At 54.6% G+C, this 22,665-nt stretch overlaps 2 protein-coding genes across 2 annotated transcripts; both read right to left on the reverse strand.

Annotated features, from left to right (window-relative positions):
• Nucleotides 1–3,621: 3,621 nt before the first annotated feature.
• On the reverse strand, nucleotides 3,622–9,783 carry TRAF4 (TNF receptor associated factor 4). The gene is made up of 7 exons (XM_025363062.1): nucleotides 9,518–9,783; nucleotides 6,440–6,491; nucleotides 5,765–5,869; nucleotides 5,532–5,693; nucleotides 5,286–5,447; nucleotides 5,044–5,199; nucleotides 3,622–4,757 (listed from the first exon to the last, which is right to left on the reverse strand). Exons 1-7 carry the CDS (start codon nucleotides 9,658–9,660, stop codon nucleotides 4,125–4,127), a joined length of 1,413 nt encoding a protein of 470 aa, XP_025218847.1. The 5' UTR covers nucleotides 9,661–9,783; the 3' UTR covers nucleotides 3,622–4,124.
• Nucleotides 9,784–11,087: 1,304 nt separating this feature from the next.
• On the reverse strand, nucleotides 11,088–22,320 carry NEK8 (NIMA related kinase 8). The gene is made up of 15 exons (XM_025361724.1): nucleotides 22,172–22,320; nucleotides 17,778–17,983; nucleotides 16,998–17,230; nucleotides 16,633–16,764; nucleotides 15,952–16,160; nucleotides 15,730–15,791; nucleotides 15,466–15,647; nucleotides 15,221–15,371; nucleotides 14,721–14,797; nucleotides 14,262–14,379; nucleotides 12,867–13,017; nucleotides 12,495–12,658; nucleotides 12,244–12,402; nucleotides 11,909–12,067; nucleotides 11,088–11,519 (listed from the first exon to the last, which is right to left on the reverse strand). Exons 1-15 carry the CDS (start codon nucleotides 22,318–22,320, stop codon nucleotides 11,491–11,493), a joined length of 2,181 nt encoding a protein of 726 aa, XP_025217509.1. The 3' UTR covers nucleotides 11,088–11,490.
• Nucleotides 22,321–22,665: the final 345 nt, after the last annotated feature.

Here is a 22,665-nt window from a genome sequence, read left to right on the forward strand (position 1 = left end):
TTTTTTTTTTTTTTTTTTTTTTTGAGATGGAGTCTTGCTCTGTCACCCAGGTTGGAGTGCAGTGGCACAATCTCGGCTCACTGTAACCTCCGCCTCCTGGGTTCACACCATTCTCCTGCCTCAGTATCCCGAGTAGCTGGGACTATAGGCGCTCACCACTACGCCCGGCTAATTTTTTGTATTTTTTAGTAGACACGGATTTCACTGTGTTAACCAGGATGGTCTCTATCTCCTGACCTTGTAATCCGCCTGCCTCAGCCTCCCAAAGTGCTGGGATTACAGGCGTGAGCCACCGGGCCCAGCCTTTTGTGTGTGTGTGTATTTTTAGTAGAGACGGGATTTCACCGTGTTAGCCAGGATGGTCTTGATCTTCTGACCTCGTGATCCACCTGTCTCAGCCTCCCAAAGTGCTGGGATTACAGGCGTGAGCCACCGTGCCCAGGCGGTAATTTTTGTATTTTTAGTGGAGATGGGGTTTCGCCATGTTGGTCAGGCTGGTCTCGAACTCCTGACCTTGTGATCCACCCACCTCAGCCTCCCAAAGTGCTGGGATTACAGGCGTGAGCCACTGTGCCCGGCCCAGGGTGCTCTTTTGTGAAAGTGTTTTGACTCCTTTATGCCTCATGCCACCTCTGTGAAAGAAAGCTGTCTTCTGCCTGTGTCAGATAAGATCTGCAGTCGGCCTAAAAGCATAGAGCTAGACAGTAAAGTACAGTGCTTCCTGGGCTGAGGTAGATCCTTGGGGAGTGCGGCTCACACTTTCATTGCAGAACATGGCCTGAAATCTGCAAGTTATGACTAGCACTGAATGAGGGCCAGGTGTGCGAGGCTTGCAGAGTATGGGGTTAACAGCCCCCATTGTTTGCACACAACTCTAGAAGGCACCATCTAGACTATGTGAATGTTACCCCCGGAATCATGCAGTGGCAGTGTCCTGGGCAGCAGAGGAGCCCAAGTTTGACACAAGTGCCCAGCTTATTTATTTATTTATTTTGAGACGGAGTCTCACCATGTTGCCCAGGCTGGAGTAATCTCAGCTCACTGCAACCTCCACTTCCCAGGTTCAAGTGATTTCTGCCTCAGCCTCCCAAGTAGCTGGGACTACAGGTGTGTGCCTCCACACCCAGCTTTTTTTTTTTTTTTTTTTTTTTTTTTGAGATGGAGTTTCACTTTGTTGCCCAAGCTGGAGTGCGGTGGCGTGATCTCAGCTCACTGCAACCTCTGCCTACCAGGTTCAAGCGATTCTCCAGTCTCACCCTCCCAAATAGGTGTGATTACAGGCACCCGCCACCAAGCCCAGCTAAGTTTTCTGCATTTTTAGTACAGACTGTGTTTTACGGACGTTGGCCAGGCTGGTGTCAAACTCCTGACCTCAGGTGATCCGCTCGCCTCAGCCTCCCAAAGTGTTGGGATTCCAGGCATGAGCCACTGTGCCCGGGTCCTTGTATTTTTTTGTAGATATGGGGCATCTCCCCTTTGTTGCCCAGGCTGATCTCCAACTCGGGCTCCCAAAGTGCTGGGATTATAGGCGTCAGCCACTGTGCCCGGTCAGGTGTGTAGCTGGGATTCTGGAAGGGTGTTTCAGCCTGTTGCCTGAAAGCATTTATGCTGCTGGAGCCCGTGGCTGCCTCTACCAGTCTCCAGGCATCACCATACCAAGAGGTTTATCTGGTGAAGAGGCCCAGCTCTAGTTTCTCAGCCAGGGCCCCACTTCTCCCTACATAGGTCAATTTGACGTTTTTGAAAAGACTGGGCTAGATGATGAGCTCCCCAGCCTGGCTCACCGAGGTTTAGTCCTGTCACCCAATAAAGGCTTTTTTGTTTGTTTGTTTGAGACGGAGTCTCCCTCTTACCAGGCTGGAGTGCAATGGAGCCATCTCGGCTCACTGCAACCTCCCCCTCCCAGGTTCAAGCGATTCTCCTGCCTCAGCCTCCCGAGTAGCTGGGACTACAGGTGCATGCCACCACACCCAGCTAATTTTTTTTTGTATTTGTAGTAGAGATGAGGTTTTACCATGTTAGCCAGGATGGTCTCAATCTCCTGACCTCATGATCCGCCCACCTCGGCCTCCCAAAATGCTGGGATTACAGGTGTGAGTGAGCCACTGTGCCCAGCCCAAGGCCTTTTTTTTTTTTTTTTTTTTTTTTTTGAGACAGGGTCTGGCTCTGCCACACAGGCTGGAATGCAGTAGCGCAATCTCAGCTCACTTTAACCTCTGCCTCCTGGGCTCAAGCCATCCTCTCACCTCAGCCTCCCGAGTAGCTAGTCATATGCAGCAGAGACTGAGGTTTTTTTTTTCAAAAAAAAACCCCTCGGTCTCTACGTGGGAAGAGAAATAACTACAGCCCTTGAACCTTCCCTTACTATTGATTCTTGTACATAACAGCCTCTTCTCAGGGATAGGCAAGACAGTAAAGCACCGTGTACTGACCAGTTCATTTAATCTTTACAGTAAATCTGGGAGGTGAGCTGGCTTTCACCAGTGAGGGTAATGGAGGACCTACGTCGCTCAGAAACTTGCCAAAAGCAAGCACAACGACCCACACCTATTGCCAAAATTAGAGGAAGCTACAACTTCTAGGGACTACTGGAGTTAAAACAGAATCCGGGCCCTGCCCGAACCCGCAGAAGAATCATTGATAAGTCAGTCACTCCTCTGTGTTTCATCAGTGAAACGTAGATAATCACACGCACCCACAGAGGCCCATAAGAAAGGCCGATGAGAGACAGAAGAAAATCCAAGTGCCTTAAACATCTTGAAGGCCCCTTGTGCTCAACATCCAGTCCCCTGGATGCGGCTGGGGTTCGGAGTTAAAAAGCATTCACGGCCGGGCGCGGTGGCTCAAGCCTGTAATCCCAGCACTTTGGGAGGCCGAGACGGGCGGATCACGAGGTCAGGAGATCGAGACCATCCTGGCGAACACGGTGAAACCCCGTCTCTACTAAAAAATACAAAAAAACTAGCCGGGCGAGGTGGCGGGCGCCTGTAGTCCCAGCTACTCCGGAGGCTGAGGCAGGAGAATGGCGGGAACCCGGGAGGCGGAGCTTGCAGTGAGCTGAGATCCGGCCACAGCACTCCAGCCTGGGTGACAGAGCGAGACTCCGTCTCAAAAAAAAAAAAAAAAAAAAAAAAAAAAAAAAGCATTCACTAAGCACTTACTCTGCGACAAGAACATGCATTGCCTCATGAACTCTTCTCTAGAGCCCACAAAGCCAGTTATTGTGATAAAAAGTATTTCACTTGACAGTTCTTTTCAGTAAAATAATAATGCACGTAAAGTGCTTAGCAGTGTCAGTACCTATTATCATTAGACCAAGAAAGACCTGCCTAGGGCAGAGGCACTAGTCTGGTATGGCTGACCAGGGACTCCAGCCTTACGAAACATACAGGCCATACACCTCCCCCATTTCATCGCCAGAGGGCAGCTGCAGGGACCGTCTTTCACACAAAGCCCGATGCAGTTTCCCTGGCGTCCATCGGAGGGCGAGCCAGCAGGGCAGCTGGATCTTGGGGCCAGACCCAGGCAGCGGCCCTTCTCTGACTGGTCCTTTCTTTGCCTTCAGTTTGGTTGAGCCTCCCAGGGCCCTAACCAACCCAGGTAAGTCAGGCTGGAAGCAAATTAATAAATACAATTCCAGGTTTATTAAAAAGCAGGGCTCCCCTGCTGTGCCCTCCTGGCACTAAGGAAATAAATAACCAGAGGGGGCACAGCTAGGGAAAGGGGAAAAAAATCAGATCTCAAGACAGACTCTTTGTACTACCCTTTCTCCATCCCCAACTCCCACCCCCCTATGGCTCTTGGGACATAGCACCTGAGCAGGCACCTCAGTCCGGGTATTGTGTTACCGGCACCAAGGCAAGTCTGCCCTACCCAAGAAGGGAGACAGGCCCTAGGGTCACTTGTTTCCAGCCCTTGATGACCCCAAGACCTGTTCCCCACAGGGGCCAGGGCTGAAGCACCAATTGGAGGCACCTGAGGGTGGTGGTTGGGGGAGGCAGAATGGGGTAACAGAACCTAGGCAGCAGAAGCAGCTGACGGGGGTCCGGCCCCCTCTCCAAGTTCAGCCAGTGCCTGACTGAGGTCATGCCCCATCGTCCTTTCCCCTCAAACCCTGCCTGCACTCAGCTGAGGATCTTCCGGGGCAGTTCAACAGCAGCACGGATGAAGACTGCATCATCCCGCACATAGTTTCGCTTTCGAATGTCCTGGTGAGAGATGAACTTGGGATAACCAAAGCCCAGAGAACTCTCATCCAGGGAGCCCCGCCACGTGCCCGGCTTCTGGAAATTCTTCCAGTTTGGGTCGGGGTGGAAGGTCTCAGTGACGTGCTGTGGTTTAGCCAGCCCAGGGTCGCTCTGATCCAGCAGGGAGAAGGTGACACGGCGGGCAAAGGGCCACTCAAGGAGATTGTCAAAGGCACCAGGCAGCACACGAATGTACAGTGAGAGGTGTGTGCCCTCGCCACTGCCATTGCCATTGAGGAATGCAGACACCTGCAGCTTGTAACCATACTTATGTGTGTAGAAGGCAGGGCTGAAGCACTCAAGGTTGGGCTTGGCCTTGGCCTCCTGTAGCCGCCGTCCATAGCTGCCAATCTTCCAGATGAGCACGCCATCACTGCCCACTGATAGCTCCTCCAGCTCTCGCCGAAGCTCCTGCAGCTCCTGCCGTTGCCGGCTTACCAGGGCACACATCATGGCCAGATGTGGCTTCACACTCTCCTCCACATGCCGTGCCATTGCCAGCTTAGGGCACTGTTGACAAAGCCCCAGGCCATGGGGGAAGGGAGGAGAGTTATCAGTAGGGGAAGGTCCAGAGAAGAGAGGAGAGGAGAGTGGGTACAGGGTAGCAGGCACCCAGCTCTATGTGAGGAAGACAGAGGGTGTTAGGAAGAGGCTGGAGCTGGCCAGCAGAGGGAAGGACTGAGGGTTTCAGAGCAGCACAGCAGGGACCACCAAGGCCTAAGTGGCATCAGGAAGCTGAGCCTCTGTCTAGGGCTTCAAGAGCAAAAGGGGGCCGACAGGAGAAGGGGCGTCTCACCCTGTGCTTGCAGCCGGAGTCTTTGAATGGGCAGAGCACCAGGGCAGTGCTACAGCTGTCCTTCAGATGGCCTGGCAGGTCCTCCCGGGCCACAGTGCCCACACCACACTGGTTGGGGCAGGGAACAGGCAGCCTTGGGCACTGGTACTGGTGGCTCTGGGGCCACAGAGGCAGAGAGGCAGGAGTCAATATCCTGACTCCCTGTCACCTGCCCTGCAACCACAGCTCAGGAAGGGCCTCACCTGGATGGTGTCAAAGACGAACTCCTTGGTGCAGTAGGTGCAGGGCTGAGTGCGCTTGGGGCACTCAGAGGTGGCATGCTGGGCCAGCAGCCGCCGCATCATGCGGGCACCACACTTATTCTCACAGTAGACACTCTCTTGGGGGCACATACCCTCATGGCTCTGTGGAAATGTCAGAGGTGCTGAGTTAAGGGATGCCTAGGCCATCAGGTACCCCTCCTCCACATTCAGCCAGACCCCACCCACCTCATAGGCCTCCCCACTGAAGTCACAGCCACAAAACTCGCACTTGAGGCGCCGCTTGGGGCAGTCGTGCTGCAAGTGTGCAGGTAGATCACGGCGGCTCAGTTTCATAGGGCAGCGATTAGGGCAGGGAACGACGTTGAAGCTGCAGGTATTCAGGTGGCCCTGGTGGGATGGGCTGCAATGAGTGCCTGCCAAGGGCGAGGTGGTGCCAGCCCCTCACATCAGAGCCTCACCTGTAGATGGCGTAGTGGCCCATTCCAGCGGCAGCCCTCCTCACTGTGGATGCAGCGGATAGGCAGGCCCAATACTTGTACTTCCAGCTCGGGGTCTGGGTAGATCTGGGGGTGAGGATAGGGGAACCGGCCAGGATCAGAGCTGACTGCAGTGCCCAGTTCCCACCTCCAGCCCCAACTGGGCTGGCTCTACCTTGGAGCCTGTAATAGCCTCTTTCGGGCTCTTTGCCCCTCGGAGTCCAGGAATGAAGGGTACAGCAGGCAGCGTCTGCTCTGATGCTGGGTCCTAACATGCCTGCACAGGACGCTTCCTTTGAAGGGGCAGCCAATCAGCCTGCTCAATGTCCCTGGGGCTCTGCTTCCTTCTCCCTGGTGGCGGGATACTGGCCCTCAGCCACAGGTCTGGCTCGCCACCGGAAGGGGAGGGAGCACTTCTTGCGGGCACAGAGCAGCTCTGTGCACCCCTACAGGCTGGGCATTGTGCCTGTCCTCCAGGGCAAACACAGGCCTCGTTTGCAAACTGGCCTGGTGGGAGGGAACAGGCTACCTTTGTGGGGGGCGCACCATCCCAAGGCTTTTGGTTGACACTGGCCCTGAGCCCACTGGCTGCCAGCAGCTCTGGCCTCCAAGGGCAACAGACTGTGCTTGGACTTCTTCCTGGCAGTGTGGACTCACCTTGGCATAGTCCAGAGGAAGCTGGTCCTCAGGGCACTTGAAGACGCCTTCACTGAAATGGGGGAGGGGCAGGGTCAAGGCTTCTCATTAGAGGAAAGGGAGGCCTGGCCCCACCCCCTCCGAAGACGCCTTCACTGAAATGGGGGAGGGGCAGGGTCAAGGCTTCTCATTAGAGGAAAGGGAGGCCTGGCCCCACCCCCTCCACCAAGGCAGCCTCCCTTCCTCACCAGACCGGTTTCCAACCAGCCCAGGTGAGACAAAAGGGCAAGCAGAGGCCTGAGGGGTCTACTTCCCCAGGATCCCAAAAGACCCCAGCCCCTGTCCTGGGAAGGGGGATCTGGGCCTAGAGGAGGCACAGACAGCTGCCTCAGTCAGGACTTGGCCAACAGGTGGCAGCTGGCACCCCCTCCCCCAGGATGGCAGCTGGACTGGGGAAGGAATATGCTGCACAGTTACCCCCTCCCCCTAGGTTAGTTTTCACTGGCTGGGTTGAAAGCTGATTGGGAGGGGGAACAGGGATGGGCTGAGATTAAGTGCCAGGGCTGCCCAGTCCCCAGGAAGGTCCTCTGCCAAGAACCAGGGCAAAGGTCAGCTTGCGGCCACCTTACCCTGCCTGCTCTGCTCCTTTGAGGGTGTGTCTCCCACAGAAAAGAGGAGGAAAGGCATGCTCCCTGGCACCTGTTTACACTCCCACCCGGCCCTTGCCACCTGCCTCTGAGAAGGGGTGGAATGCCCCCATTTTACAGATGAAACAAATAGACTTACAGGTGAAGCAGTACCTGGCTACGTGTGTCTGACTCCACAGCTCAGACAGGCTCTACTACACCACACACATGAGGAAAAGCAGCTGGGGCAAGGGAAAATGTCCAGCAAGCAAAGCTATGACTCTGGGCACTGCTCAGTGGGCTTCTGAAGCCTCGTGACCGTCCCCTCCTGCTAGCTGCCCGCCTTCTCCTGCACCAAACCCCACCTGGCTGTCAGCACCCAAGGAGCCTGTTGGCATGCTTCTGTCGACACGCCCTTGCTGACCCCAGCCAGGGCCAGTCACACATGCCTGGCATGGCTCAGGGAGAGCTAGAGCTCACCCAGCAGGACTCAGGGCCCTGGGGCAGGGCATTCCTGGCAGGTCTGAGTCAGGTAGGTGGAAGGCAGGCAGGGAGCAAGGCAGAATCACAGCCCACATAAAAGCCCAGTTCTAGAGGCACTCTCCAGGACCTGGGCAGTCCATGCCCCAACTGCCCCAAGGATTTCTAGCACCCACCTCCTCCCCTTGACCTCACTACCAATGGCCATACTTCAATGCCAAGGACAATACAAGAGCAGGCACTGAAGGGGTGTGTCTGCCCACAGGGCAACCAGCCTTCCTGGACCAACCTAACAGCTCAGGCAGGAGTGGGGAAAGAGGGGTGGGTCCAGGGGGAGGGGGTCCACTTGGCTTCTTCAGGAATGTGCTGACTTAGTGGTTTAGGAGAAAGGGGGGGATGGAGGCAAGTCCCTAGGCTTCAGACAGAAGCTTAGCCTGCAGCTTGGGGCCCAGCCAGGGCTGTGGACACCCTCACTTGTGCTTGTACCATGGCGGGTGAGGAGCACCTCTCTCCTCTTCAGAAGCCTCAGTAGCACAGCTCAGGCGCTGGGGGTTGGGAGAGAGGCAGGGCAGAGGCTGCTCCAGGCTGTGCAGTGGAGGCCCAGGCTCCGGGAAGAAGACAGGATGGGGGGAGGGGGTGTGGGAGTGGGAGTGGGAGAGGAAGAGGGGATTTCCGTGAGGGGGAGGGGCAGAGGGGGACCAAGAAGGTGGTGGAAGGAATCGGGCCTGACAGCCCCCTCCCCCGCTCCTTCCCCGCGGCAGTCAGGGTGGGTCTGCTGTGGAGGGCTGGGAGGGCTCAGCTGGCCTCATCTGGAACCCAGAGGGCCGGGGAAGAGCAGTGGCGGAGACAATGGGGCTGTGTCTGTAGGAGAGTAAATGTGTACACTGCCGGGGGGGAGGGGGCAGTCCTGCAGCTTGTGCGGGAGCATATGTGAGGGCAGGAGCCGGCCCAGGCAGTGGGGAACAGAAAACAAAGGGCCTGCTGAGACTTCCGCCAGTAGGAGCTACGGAGGACCGAGCGAGGGAGGGAGGCACGGACGGAGGGAGCACCGGGGGCACGCGCCCCAGAGGTACTCTCCCTGCCGGGCCCTCGATCCCCTCGGCCCAGCAAACAGCCAGGCAGTGGCCGACCCGGCCTTCCCCTGCGCTCTGGGGCCATGACCTCCGAAGAGTCGGGGCTCCTTCACCCTGCCTCCCACACCCGGGCCTGAGTGGTCCCCTGCGTGGGCAGGAGAGATTCAAGACACCACAGGGCGCCCAGAAACTTGACGGATTCCCAAGAGCCAATGGCTAACCTGCGTCCTGAGGGGACAGTGGGAGTGCAGTAACGATACGAGTGCGTCCCCCTTCTTCACGAGTTATGGACCACCCGCCTTGCTCCAGCCCCCGGGAGAGAGAGGGGAGCTGCCTAGAGGGTCCTTCGGGGGAAGATTCAGTCCTTCCTCCATTGTGTGATCATAAGCAGCCCGGGGTTAAATCCTAGTCAAGCCTTTAAGTAACTGTGTGACCCTGGGCAAGTCGCAGTCTTTCTTTGAATCTCGTCTCATCATCTGTGAAATGGGAGAACAATAGCTACCGTTCCCTGAACGTTCGAAGAATCACAAGAGGTTAGATGGGTGAAATCTCCGGAGACTCAAAGTGCTGCGGCGGGAGCGGGTTTTGTCCTCTTCCCCCAGGATTCAAAGTTCAAGGCTGAGGCCGCGCCGGATCTCAAGTGAGGGGGAAGGGCCTCTTCCCCTTCCCACCCCGCGGGAAGGCGCCGAGGTCTTCCGCCCCAGGTCAGGCAGGTGGGACCCGCCCCGACCCCTCGGATTCCTGCGGGAAGCCTCCCTCGGGGCGTGACGTCACCCCTCCCCGTGACGTCACGGGGCGCCCCTGAGGTCACAGGGTCGCAGCGCAGACAAAGGCCCGGCGTGCCCCGGGCCCGAGCCCCTCCCCAGGCGGCGCCCCCCGCCCCGCCCCGCCCCCGCTGGCCCCTGCTCCCCGGCCCGCACCTGAGGAACTCCTGCAGGCAGGTGTCGCAGAAACGGTGGCCGCAGGTGGAAACCTGCACAGGCTCGCGCATGGGCTTCCCGCACAGTGGGCACAGCAGCCGTCGCTTGGGCTTCTCCAGGAACTTGTAGTCGAAACCAGGCATGGCGGGCGAGCGGCCGGCACGGGCGAGCGGGGCCAGGCACGCGGCGGCCCCACAGCCCGCGCCTCGCTGGAGCCGCGCTCCCGGCTCCGGGCGGCGCCGACTGGCGGTCGCGGCCAGGGCTCGGCTGTGAAGCCCGCCCGCCGGAAGAGGGGGCGGGGCCGCGGCCGCGCGGTCCTAATGCGCGCCCAGCGGCCCCGCCCACCTCCGAGTGCAGGCCTTTGAGTCTGGTCACCGCCAGTCTCGCCCACCCACCGGAGCATGGGCTTTTCTTTCCCCTGGGGGAGAGAGAGCGTGTATCCACTTCTCGGGCCCTGGGGGAGTGCGGGTTGGAAAAGGGGACGGGCCGCGCTACAAAGGTTTTCTTTTCTAGAGGCAACAGCTCGGCCTCCGGGGCCGTGAGCCGCCCAGGAACCGGGGCCCCAGCTTCCAGGTGCTAGGCAGCCGAAGCCTGGCAACCAGCTCCGGGGAGCCCAGCTGGGGCGGGGAGGCTGGACTGGGCGCTGGGCCAGAGGAACTTCGACCCCAGCCGCCGGCTGCGCCCACATTCCTCCCTTGGCCGCAGCCCTGCCACCGAGGTCGCGCCCAGCCCAGTCCTGGGGTGCCTGGTCGCCACACCCACCCCTGAAGACACCACACTCCAGCAGGCAGCTGATATTTTTATTGGCTTTACTTCCTGTGCTCTGAGAAACCAGTCTGGTCCCACTAGCTACCCTTTCTCTCAAGTGTTTCTGGAGAAAGGCATGGGGTGACGGACAATCTGCAGCGCGGATCTTTTCTGCAGCAGACACGTAGTGGCTCCTGTCCTCGTGCTGGGGAAAAGAGGCAAGCAGACATCGAGCAAATCCTGCCTTAGGATGAAAGTGTGGGGGAGATGGCAGCACTCCCGGGGACTGCCCTGCCCCAGGCTATGCAGAAGCTAGGCAGGCCTAATGGTCAGTCCAGGCAGGCCCTGGCTTGCCCTGCTCCAAAGCATGGAGACAGTCCCAGTGAGCACCAAAGACATTTTTTTTTCCTTTTTTTTTGAGAGGGAGTCTTGCTGTGTCATCCAGGCTGGAGTGCGGTGGTACGATCTCGGCTCACTGCAACCTTCGCCTCCAGGGTTCAAGGGATTCTCCTGCCTTAGCCTCCAGAGTAGCTGGGATTACAGGCGCCCGCCACCATGCCTGGTTAATTTTTGTATTTTTAGTAGAGACAGGGTTCACCATGTTGGCCAGGCTGGTCTCAAACTACTGACCTCAAGTGATCCGCCCGCCTTGGCCTCCCAAAGTGCTGGAATTACAGGTGAGCCACCGCACCCAGCCTTATTTTCTTCTTCTCTCTTTTTTTTTTTTTTTTTTGGTGGAGACAGCGGTCTGGCTATGGTCCCCAGGCTGGTCTACAACTCCTGGCCACAAGGGATCCTCCTGGCTTGACCTCCCAAAGCACTGGGTATGCAGGTGTGAGCCACTACCCCCGGCCCAGACTTATTTTCTAACTGGGCTGGGGGAAAGGGCACGGTCTGTGTGGAGCTACAGCTGCCTTCAGCCTTTTTATGGCAAGGCTCTGCTTCCAAAGGCTAGGTCTGCCTTCTAACTGTAGCCAGGCTGGATCCTGGGGACACTGACTGAAGGGAGGAAGGGGTAGGAAAGGCAAAGAGGTGGTGGGAGAACAAAGTGGTTGAGGTTTCCATATCCAAGGCCAAAAGCAGAGCAGGGGTTTTGCCAGCCCGGATACCCCGTGATGACCCAATCTAGGAGACGGCTGCAACAGTCATGCCTTGGGCACCTGCACTTTTCAGAACATTCAGAGGAGAAGCAGTATCAGGGTGGTCCAGAGGTGTATCCAGGTGCCTCAGGGGGGGACCGGCTCATCTGTGACTGCTGGAGGGTATCAAAGAGAAACCCTTGCAGCTTCTGAGGGCAGTGCCTCCAGAAATTATCACCCACCTCCCACTCCTACTGGGCCCTGGATTCTGGACCCTGTTAGGCCAGAAAGAGAGGTTCAGCATCAACGGGACTCAGCAGTAGGAGAAAGAATGCATGTGAGCCCCCTGGGGAGCAGTGGAGGCAGCCCTTCCATGAGGCCCAAGAAGCATCCGCCTTGGCCACCCGGGACAGGAAACTTTGAGCTTTTTAACCGCAGCTTCAGCTATTTTTATCTGAGGGCTAAAGATGCTTTTGGTGATGCAGGCATCTGTGAACACGGGGGGTGGGAGTGTGGGCAGGGGTCAGCTGGGTTGTGTGGTGAGGTGGGAAAAGTTAAAACTCACGGCGAACAGCCAGGAGGGTGTTTCCATGGCAACAGGACACGGAAGTCACTGTGTAAGGGTGTGTCTCATCCAACTGCACTGGCCGAGGGAGTCCGGCATCCTCATCCCTCCTTCCCAGTCGACCTCGGGCCCCTTTGCCCCAGGAGTACACTTCACCCTCTGCCAGGAAGAATCCCCAGGAGGGAAGTGGGAAGTGGGCACAGCCTGAGCAGAATCTCCCCTCCCACATTGCCAGGATGGCCCCTGGGAGGCTCCAGAGTCCAGTGGCCCTCAGCAGCAACCCTCAGCCCGCACTGCTCATGGCACTGCCTGCCCCCGCCATGCTCAGTCCTCACCTGCCCCAATAGCTACGGTGAAGGCATCCCCACAGGCTACCATTACCATCTTGATGCCCTCAAGGCCTTGGACCTTACAGGGTGCCCGATTGCCTCGGCGAGCATTGGTGCCCAACTGCCCGTGCTGATTGCTGCCAAAAGTGTAGCAATCACCCGAGGCTATGGGGGAGAGGAAGAAAAGGGGTGCTTCAACAGGGTACCAAGGAGACCATGAGTCCCCCTCTGGCCTCCAGAGCCCAAGTCCTGCTCACCAGTCACAGCAGCTGAGTGAGCAGTGCCCAGGTCTACACTCAGCAGGGGCTCCTGGTCCAGGGGTGCAGAGCCTAGTAGTGTGAAGCTCAGGGCCTCCTCCATCTGCTGGTGAGGGACAGGCTCCTCCCCCAGGGAGAGGTGGTCCAGGCCCAACTTGTTGAACCTGAGGGCAGAGCCAGAAGCCAAATCCAACTGACAGACAGTTTGGGCAGGAGCTGGTGCACCAGGAGACAGATCCCACCCTGGGTTGAACCAATACCACCCTCAACCCCCTCAATTCTGGTCTTTGGTGAGAGGTAGGCAATGATGGATGGAGCACTCACAGCCAAGGAGAGCCGGAGGCAGGTTAGTCACCCTGATGACCTATTCACCTGTTGCTCCCACAGGCCAGGGCTTGGCCAGGCACAGTGAGGATCATGGAAGAGTCAATGCCACATACAACTCGCTGAGCTTCCTGTCCTGGGGGCATGGGCACCTGCTGGGGGCAGCTGTGGGACTCCCTGGTGCCTAGTCCCAGTCTGCCTACGAGAAGAAACCCAGAAGGAGTTAATTTGAGCTTTAGTGGGGGTGACGCCAGGATGAGGAGGGCCCACTGAGGGGAGGGAACAGCATGAGTTCTCTGTTCTCTCAGTCCCAAATGCCTTTCCTAGGCCCCTCTGCTGGTTAAAATCCTCCTTTATTTATTTTTTATTTTTTGAGACCGAGTCTCACTCTGTCGCCAAGGCTGGAATGCAATGGTACAATCGTGGCTCACTGCAACCTCCACCTCCCGGGTTCAAGCGATTCTCCTGCCTCAGCCTCCTGAGTAGCTGGGATTACAGGCATGAGCCACCATGCCCAGCTAATTTTTTAATTTTTAGTAGAGACAGGGTTTCACCATGTTGGCCAGGCTGGTCTCAAACTCCTGACCTCGTGATCCACCTGCCGCAGCCTCCCAAAGTGCTGGGATTACATGTGTGAACCACCGCGCCAACTCAAAATCCTCCTTCTTATAAAGCCCTGTTCAGATGCCATCTCTCTCCTCCAGTTGACATTATTGTTCACTGAGTTCCACACCTCTGCACCGGGGTGTAGCCCTGATGCTATCTGTTCTCGGGCATGCTGGCAATGTCATCTTTCTCCTACTAGACTGAGTCCTCCAGGAAGACAGGAACCCATCAGTGTCATCTCTAGTTTCAACGCCCAGCCTGATGCCTGACCCAAAGAGGACCTCAATAAAAACTGGTGGATGAGCCAGGCGTGGTGGCTCACGCCTGTAATCTCAGCACTTTGGGAGCCTGAGGCACGTGGATCATGAGGTCAGGAGTTCAAGACCAGCCTGGCCAAGATGGTGAAACCCTGTCTCTACAAAAATACAACAATTCGCTGGGTGCGGTGGTGGGTGCCTGTAATCCCAGCTACTTGTGAGGCTGAGGCAGAAGATTTGCTTAAACCTGGTGGTGGAGGTTGCAGTGAGCTGAGATCACGCTACTGCACTCTAGTCTGGGTAACAGAGCGAGACTCCGTCTCAAAATAAAAAAATAGGTGGTTGAATGAAATTTCCTTCATTACCTCAAACACCTGAAGGAAGCCACATCTCCATCTCATCTCAGCACCCAGCACAGCATGTGCACAGTTGGTGTAAAATAAAGGTTTGTTGAATGAATGAAGAGAATTTGAGAGAAAAGAGGGAGGAGAGAATGTGCTGTGGGGTGGAAGGTGGGTATGAAGGGGAGCAAGTCATGGCTGAGGATGCTGTGAGATGGGGCCTAGAGGCTGGAGCTTACCACCGTCTCCACGGCCCCAAGCAAATAGTTCTCGCTCAGTGGACAGGGCCAGCACGTGAGAAGCCCCACAGGCCACCTGCACCATCTCATAGCCCAGCAAAGCCTCCACAATGGTGGGCTAGAGAGGAGAGGAAGCAAGGAGAAACTGGGCAAAGGGTCTGGGACTAGCCATCTGGCCTCAACACCCCCTGTAGGGACAAAGCTGGAGGATACACATTCTCAAGAGGTGGCTATGTCTTTAACTCCAGCCATACACACTGCCAGGTGGACAACCATTGGGGAAGCCTGGTTTTTCTGTACTTCCCCCGATGTAGGTGGCCCAGGGCAGGTGCATCTGGGAATCTAGAGGAACCTGTGGCTGCTGGGAACTCCCCTGCCCCCAATCTGGTGTCAGCTCTCAGATGTGGGCTCCCCGCCATCTCCCCACTTCCCCCTCTCCAAAGTACATGTGACACCCACCTGGCTGATGTCAGTGAGGCTGCCATGGCCTAGGCACCCATTGCTGCCGCTGCCAAACGTCATGATGATGCCTCGGTCTGGAGAGAAGGGCAGTGAGGAAGGAGAAGGGAGAGAAGTTAAATAGTCTTTCCAGATAGCCTGGTCCTCTAGTGGGTTGCAGCAGCAAAATAAAGTTGGGGACCAGGGCTGAAAGGACGGGATAGGAAGAGAAAAGGTTACGAGTCTCTTCAAACGTATGTGACTTTGGACAAGTGACACCCTCTCTGAGCCTTAGCGTCCCCACTTGTCAAATGAGGATAATATAATGACTGCCTTGCCAGGCCCGTCCGTAGGGTAAAGGAGGTTGTGTAAGGAAATCTCCTCAATAGTTACTTGCCAGAAGCAATAACTCCATAACTAGTAGACAGAAGCATTCATTAAGTGCGTGGTTTGCAAGAGAAGAGAGAAGGTGCTCTGTGGGGCCTTAGAGCAGGTCCCACAAGGTAGGCCCGACAGCTCACCAGTCAGGCAGGCAGTGAAGAAGTCCCCACAGGCCACGTGCTTGATGGTCACGCCCGACTGGCCCTCCAGGAAACGCGAGATGAACTGGGGCTGTGACTGCTCCACTGCCCCAGGGAGGAGGGTGCCTCCGCCTGCACCTAGGGGTGGGGCCTGCAGGGGCAGGTGGATGGGCAGCGCCTGAGCACCCTAACCCTGCTGTGGATCTATACCTCCACACGTCCAGGCCACCCACTGGCCTGCTCACCTCCCACAGGATGAGACGCCCAGAGCGCGTGACGCCGGCTTTCTGTGTGCGCCCAGCTGCTACCTGGATCACCTCTGTGTTGAGCATTGGCAGTCGCAGGGGAGTGCCCAGCCCACCACCCCAGGCATATACTGATGACAGGGGTGGTGGGATGGCCGGCCTCACAGGTCCCCGGGAGATACCTGCAGGTACAGCACATGGGGACTGTTAAACTGATAGGAATGGTGTGGCGTCCATGGGGACTGGCGGCCTCTTCCCACTTACCTCTGCAGCGGACACTGGTGGTCCTACTCCCTGTGCTGCTGGGGGCCACGGACTTCTCTGCCCTGTAGGACAGATGGGGGCCTAAGGACACAGACCCTCCTGACATTCCTACATGCAGTAAGGGAGGACTTGCCCCAGGCTTCCCTCTGCCCGACACCTCCTGTGCTCCCACTGGGTGCCCACACCCTGCCACCCAGGACCGCTCGCTCTCCCTGCACAGGCCTCCGCATGCGGACACTGCCCACGTCGGTGTGGAGGTTGAGGAGGGCACGGATGCAGAGGGGCTGTGCCATGATGTGGCTGAGTGGTGGCCGCTGGGCAGGCTCCAGGCTGAGTAGACTCAGGACCAGCTGGCGCAGCTCAGGGCTGTACCGGTCAGAGATGGGCGCAAAGGTGCCACTCATGATCTTCAGCACCAGTGCTGGCAGGTTCTGTGAAGGCACCAGGTTGGGAAGTTGGGGAAGTGAGGGCAGCACCCCCCAGCTCCAGCCCCTGGTCTCCTGGGATAATAACAGCTTTGCCCTCAAGAGACTTCAGTCTGATGAGGGGACTCCCAGACTGATAGGGGAGTCCAACCTGGCTTTCAGTGATCCCTAGTCTGATAGGGGAGATGCAGCTATGTCCTCAGAAACCCCAGGATGCTGGGAAAACTCAAGTCTTGCTCTTGGAAGGGTCTCCTGGGAAAGCCACAGCCCTGCCCTCAGGAGCCCTCAGTCTAATGGGAGGCAAGATGTACTCTCAGAAATCCATAGTCTAAGGGACACCCATAGCCCTCCCCTGGGGTAATCTGATAAGGGAGAGACATGACTCAGCTAGAGGAGAAACCTGAGGTGGCTGGAGCTGAGGCCTGCTGGGGCAGGCAGTACATTTCCCAGTTGTCCCCTGGAGGGTGCGTACACTCACCGCAGCCTCAAAAGCCCTCTTGAGGCTGGCCAGCTCATAGAGGACACAGCCCAGGGCCCAGATGTCACTCTTCTGGTTGTAGGGCTTGCCCTCACACAGCTCAGGGGAGATATAGCATGGGGTACCCACCACCTGCAGGAGAGAAGCTGGGATCACAGCCCTGCAGGGAGGGAAGACCAGGGTCTCTGCACATAAGGCCATTTGGGGACAGCTTCTTCTCAAAGCAAGCCAAGGGGCTTCCTCCTGCAGGACCACCCAAACGAGCCAAAGGGCCAAGGGTGTTTTAGCAGGAGAGGAGGAGGCAGGGTTAGGTCCTGGCCCTCAAGACTTCTAGCACCCTGGAGGTCCCCTCCATGCCCAGGCACCGTGTAGGCCTTGCTCTTGCTGCTAAGGATCTTGGAGATGCCGAAATCACCGATCTTCACGACCATGCGGTGTTTGTCAAGAAGGATGTTCTGGGTCTTGAGGTCTCGGTGCAGGATGAAGTGGGTGTGCACATGATGCAGTGCAAGCAGGATCTGCACGAAGAAGTGCAGGATGGTCTCCTCCTCCAGCAGGGAATTGCAGCGCTTTTGGATGAACTCAGCCAGAGTGCCGCCTGTGGCCCAAAGGACTAATCAAGATCCAGGCTTTCTCACACCACGACAACCGTTCTCCTTTTTTTTTTTTTGAGACGGAGTCTCGCTCTGTTACCCAGGCTGGAGTGCAGCGGTGCGATCTCGGCTCACTGCTGCAAGCTCCGCCTCCCAGGTTCAAGCCATTCTCCTGCCTCAGCCTCCCAAGTAGCTGGGACTACAGGCGCCTGCCACCAAGCCAGGCTAATTTTTTTTTTTTTGTATTTTTAGTAGAGATGGGGTTTCCCCGTGTTAGCCAGGATGGTCTCGATCTCCTGACCTCATGATCCACCTGCCTTGGCCTCCCAAAGTGTTGGGATTATAGGCATGAGCCAACGGGCCTCCTTTTAGGTATGGAACAGGGCACTGGGAACAGAGAGGAGAAGGGGCTAGCCAGGGTCAGATAACTGGGACTGGAACTCTAACCCTTGGCCGTGCTCATTCCAAGGAGGGAAGCCAGGTGATCTATGTCTGCCTGTCCCAGAGATAAGAGGCCCCTCCAGCCAGGTCACCATAAGGAGGCTGGCCCACCTGGTGCATATTCCATGGCGATCATGAGGGCTTTGTCTTCCAGGAAGTTCTCGTAGTACTCAATGACATTGGGGTGGTTGAGCAGCTTGAGGACCTGGCACTCATTCTGGGCTGCCTGCCGCTCTTCCTTGGTCATCTGTTCCACTGGAATCTGCTTGATGATCACCAGCTTCTGGTCAGCCTTTCGCAGGCACAGGTGCACAATCCTAGGGATATGGAGGACAGGGACAGGTTACCAGCTGAGCCTCCAGCCACATATCAGCCAGGGCGGTACAGCCTGGTGACTGATGTCTCTTAGCAGAGGGTTCTAGACTAAGAGGTCATCTAACCAAGTGCACAGAACACTGAGCTTGGGAACAGGGAGAACTGATTACAAGCTGTGTGGGATTTCAGTTTTACCACAGGCACTGTGAGGTAAAGTTAGTCTTGATCTCTAAGTTCCCACAGACTGCCTGGGTTCAAATCTGGACACCTCCTCTTACTAGTTATCTGGTTTAATACACTATGTGACATCATTGTCTGGAAAATAAAATGGGCCTCCCAGGGTTGTTGAGAGGATGAGAAAGTGCATGTAAGGCACTGAGCGCAGTGGCCAGCACAAAGAAAATGCTCAACGAATAGAAGCCATTCATATTATTTTATTTTAATTCTGTGGTCAGTCTCCATAAAAGCAGGAACTACAACACTCTTGTTCACCACAATGACCCCAGTGCATAGCCCAATATTTAGCAGACAATAGGTGGTCAGTAAGTATTTGCTGAATGAGTGGACTATAAGCTGATCCAAGTCTCAAATTTTTACCTCAAGATCAGACTTCTCTGCTGAACCCCGGACTCAGATATTCACTTGAATGGCTCATAGTCATCCTAAATTTTAACAAATTCAAAATAAAATTCTTGATTCCTGCCTCCAAACCTTTCCTTGCTCAGTCTCTTCCATCTCGGTAAATGATACCACCATCCTCCAGTTATTAAAATCAGAAACTGCTAAAATCAGAAACCTGAGGCAGGGCCACGTGGCTAAGGCCTGTAATCTCAGCACTTTGGGAGGCTAAGGCAGGTGGAGCACTTGAGTCCGGGCATTCAAGACCAGCCTGGGCAACATGGTGTATCCAGTCTCTCAAAAAAAAAAAAAAAAAAAAAAAAAAAAAAAAAAAAAAAAATTAGCTGAGCATGGTGGCAAGCCTCTGTGGTCCCAGCTGCTCTGCAGGATGAAGTGGGAGGATCACCTGAGCCTGGGACGTTGAAGATACAGTTAGCCATGATCGCGCCACTGCACTCCAGACTGGGTGACCAAGTGAGACGGTCTCAAAACAAAATAACAAAAAAACAGACACTTGAAAATCACCCTAGGCCGGGTGTGGTAGCTCACGCCTGTAATCCCAGCACTTTGGGAGGCCGAGGCAGATCACTTGCGGTCAGGAGTTCGAGACCAACCTGGCCAACATGGTGAAACCCATCTCTACCCAAAATACAAAAATTATCTGGGTGTGATGGTAGGCGCCTGTAATCCCAACTACTCAGGAGGCTGAGGCAGCAGAATGGCCTGAACCTGGGAGGCAGAGCTTGCTGTAAGCAGAGATTGCACCACTGCACTCCAGCCTGGGGGACAGAGCAAGACTCTGTCTCAAAAAAAAAAAAAAAAAAAAAGAAAAGAAAAGAAAAGAAAAAAGAAAATCACCCTAGAATCTTTCCTCCATCTCACACAAGCACATCAGAAAATCCCATTTCTACCTCCAACATACTGTAAATCCATCAAATTCTCTGTACTCTCTCTATAGCCCTTGCCCTATAGTCATCATAATTTCTTTTTTTTTTTTTTTTGAGACGGAGTCTCGCTCTGTCGCCCAGGCTGGAGTGCAGTGACCGGATCTCAGCTCACTGCAAGCTCCGCATCCCGGGTTCATGCCATTCTCCTGCCTCAGCCTCCCGAGTAGCTGGGACTACAGGTGCCCGCCACCTCGCCCAGCTAGTTTTTTGTATTTTTTTTTGTAGTAGAGACAGGGTTTCACCGTGTTAGCCAGGATAGTCTCGATCTCCTGACCTCGTGATCTGCCCGTCTCGGCCTCCCAAAGTGCTGGGATTACAGGCTTGAGCCACCGCGCCCGGCCTCATCATAATCTTTACTATGGGACAAGCAGTCTTCTCAGTACTTTATACATACTGATTTATTTATTCCTCACAACAGTCCTCTGAGGTAGATTGTATTTGTTATCCCTATTTTGTAAGTAAGGACATCAAGGGACAGAGAGGTAACTGTCTTTCCCAAAGCCATACAACTAGCAAATAGTGGACTTCAACCAAGACATTCTGGCTCCAGGATTCTGAATTAGAATCAAACACTTTTTGAGACAGATTGAGTACCTTAAAAAGTTATCAAATACATGTGAACAAACCAAGGCAAAGCACGTAAGTCTCCCAACTCAGTCTAATTGCCCTCTTCACTACAGTCCAAATGCTTCAATTTGTGTTAGTTATAATACTTGGATAATCTTTTTTAAATTCAAGTAGTAATCTCTGAGATTAATGAAAATATAATAGAAGAAATGCCCTTGGGATCTAAACTGGAACTAGAGGGACGTTGTGGGCTTTCTGATTTGACCCTAAGGGAAAGAGATCCTTGGATTAAACTGACCAAATGATATCTTCGGTATAAATGGTTTCCATAGGTGGGTGACATAGGCATTTTGTGGCAACTCTTCTATTGTTTCGTGGTTTAAGAGATACTATTTTGTGGTAGCATCTGGCTGCTTTACTGTTTTCCTTTGGTGTGTTAGGAAGGGTTTGAGAAGAATTAAACTGTAAACTAACTTTCAAATGAAAATGTGTGATTGTTCATGTAATTTCTGAGGGATGATCTAGTTGTCAGCCATGGGCACTGGGTAAGCTTGAATATATAACCTCCTTAAGTACTTGTGCTTCTAATGTTCTGTGCCATTCCTCCCTTGTACAGCACCACTTTTGTGTGCTAACCTTTCTCTGCAAGGCCGGCCCCCAGTGTCATTATATGTAACTCTTCATCCCACCTTCCGCAACTGCCTGAGAGCAATAGTTCTGTAACTATAATAGTCTGCTGAATGTTAATACTAACTGTACTCTTATACTTGAACCAAGCTCTGGAAATAAAAGTGGTCTTTCCCCAGTTCAAATAAAAAGCCAACTTCTAGGGCTTTATTTGGATAAAAATGCCCTAGATTATCCATTTTTCCCAAGTATGTGTTTTTAAACTTTTGGCATCTGCTACTATTGAGACAACAAAATCAATGAAGGCTTATCCAGCAGAAATCTTGCTAACATCCAGTTATATCTAGTTCACCAGCTTGTTTTGTTTGTGTTTTATGGATACATGTTCTTGGCTATGATTTTGTTTTGCATATTTATAATATTTTCTGTTAGAAAAATAGCTTCTAGTTTGTAAAATGAGGTTAAACATATCAATATTATATGGTATTCTACAAAAGCATGAATTTCTTCATAGCAATTTTGAGAAGTTCTCTTGACCTGTGTAGGGAGGTTTTTACTGAAGAGATGCTATGTGACATAAGTTTTGACAGTAGTAAAATAATTTTTAAACGTAATGACAAAAGATAAAACCAAATTACGTGATTTGGATGTTTGTCCCCTCCAAATCTCATATTGAAATGTGACCTCCAGGCCAGGTGCAGTGGCTCATGCCTGTAATACCCAACACTTTGGGAGTCTGAGGTAGGAGGATCTCTTGAGGCCAGGAGTTTGAGATCAGCCTGGGCAACATAGCAAGACCCCATCTCTATTAAAAAAAAAAAGAAGAAGAAGAAGCAGAAATGTTGGAGGTGATCCTAGTGGGAGGTATTAGAATCATGGGGCAGATCCCTCATGAATGACTTAGGGCCATCCCTTTGGTGATGAGTGAGTTCTCACTCAGTTCATGGGAGATCTGGTTATTTAAAAGAGCCGGGACCTCCCCACTTGTCTCTGTCTCTTGCTCCTTCTCTCCATGTGACGTGCCTGCTGTCCCTTTGTTTTCCACCATGATTGGAAGCTTCCCGAGACCCTCGCCGAAAACAGATGCTGGAGCCATGCTTCTGCAGCCTGCAGAACTGTGAGGCAATTAAACCTTTATAAATTATGCAGTCTCAGGTATTCCTTTATAGCAGCACAGAAACAGACTAACACACCAAGTTAGAGAATAGTTAAGAAACACTACTATTGGTTTCAAAAATTAATAGCAGTTGGCCAGGCGTGGTGGCGAGCGCCTATAATCCTAGCACTTTGGNCCAACAACTCCCTGACCTGGAATCAGCCTCCTGCCCTCCCCCTTCTGCGGACAGAGGTCACACTCGGTGGGAGGGCAGCCCCACAGAGGGCTGGCTGGAGGCACTGGTGGGAGCCCTGGCTCAGGGCCAGGGAAGCCACCTGTTTGGGCACAGAAGCTGGCGGCAGCACAGTGACACGGCCTCAGGAAGTGCCCACTGGTCCTTTTGCTTCTGGCCAAACGTGTGGCTGTTCAGGGTGCTCAGGGACCTGCTGGGTGAAGGAGTGGAGAGGCGGCACAGAGGGCCCATCACAGTCCAGGGATCTGAAGGACAGAGCAGGCATCACTCCTGTCCCAGTGTGGCAGCGCCCCCAGCCTAGCCCGCAGGGGCCTCTTGGGGTGCAGAGGTGGGACAACCAGAGCCACTAGACAGACATGCCAAAACTTCTCGTGGCCCAGAGGTATGCAAGTGAAATGTGTCAGGACCCAGTGAAAACATTCTGAGCTACAACAAATGTATATGAATTGTAAGAGTAAGACACAGTGGTCAAGCACCCCCTGCACAGGGTGGGCCACCAGATTCCCAGAACTCTGCACTCCAGGCACGTGGTGGGAAAGGCAAGAGGCCAGAGTGAGGGAGTTGGGTTTGGAAGAG

Source organism: Theropithecus gelada, chromosome 16 (assembly GCF_003255815.1).
Source record: "Theropithecus gelada isolate Dixy chromosome 16, Tgel_1.0, whole genome shotgun sequence".
Classification (NCBI taxonomy): Eukaryota; Metazoa; Chordata; class Mammalia; order Primates; family Cercopithecidae; genus Theropithecus; species Theropithecus gelada.

Coding starts and splice junctions, on each gene's coding strand:
- NEK8 (XM_025361724.1), bottom strand. CDS start 22,320: ATGGGCCCTCTGTGCCGCCTCTCCACTCCTTCACCCAGCAGGTCCCTG. Junction 17,984..22,171: donor CAGCTTCTGTGCCCAAACAG/GTGGCTTCCCTG, acceptor CCATATCCCTAG/GATTGTGCACCTGTGCCTGC. Junction 16,161..16,632: donor AGAGGGCTTTTGAGGCTGCG/GTGAGTGTACGC, acceptor GTGCCTTCACAG/AACCTGCCAGCACTGGTGCT.
- TRAF4 (XM_025363062.1), bottom strand. CDS start 9,660: ATGCCTGGTTTCGACTACAAGTTCCTGGAGAAGCCCAAGCGACGGCTG. Junction 5,870..6,439: donor TTCCTCTGGACTATGCCAAG/GTGAGTCCACAC, acceptor CCTCACCCCCAG/ATCTACCCAGACCCCGAGCT. Junction 4,758..5,043: donor ACTCCGGCTGCAAGCACAGG/GTGAGACGCCCC, acceptor CTTTGTCAACAG/TGCCCTAAGCTGGCAATGGC.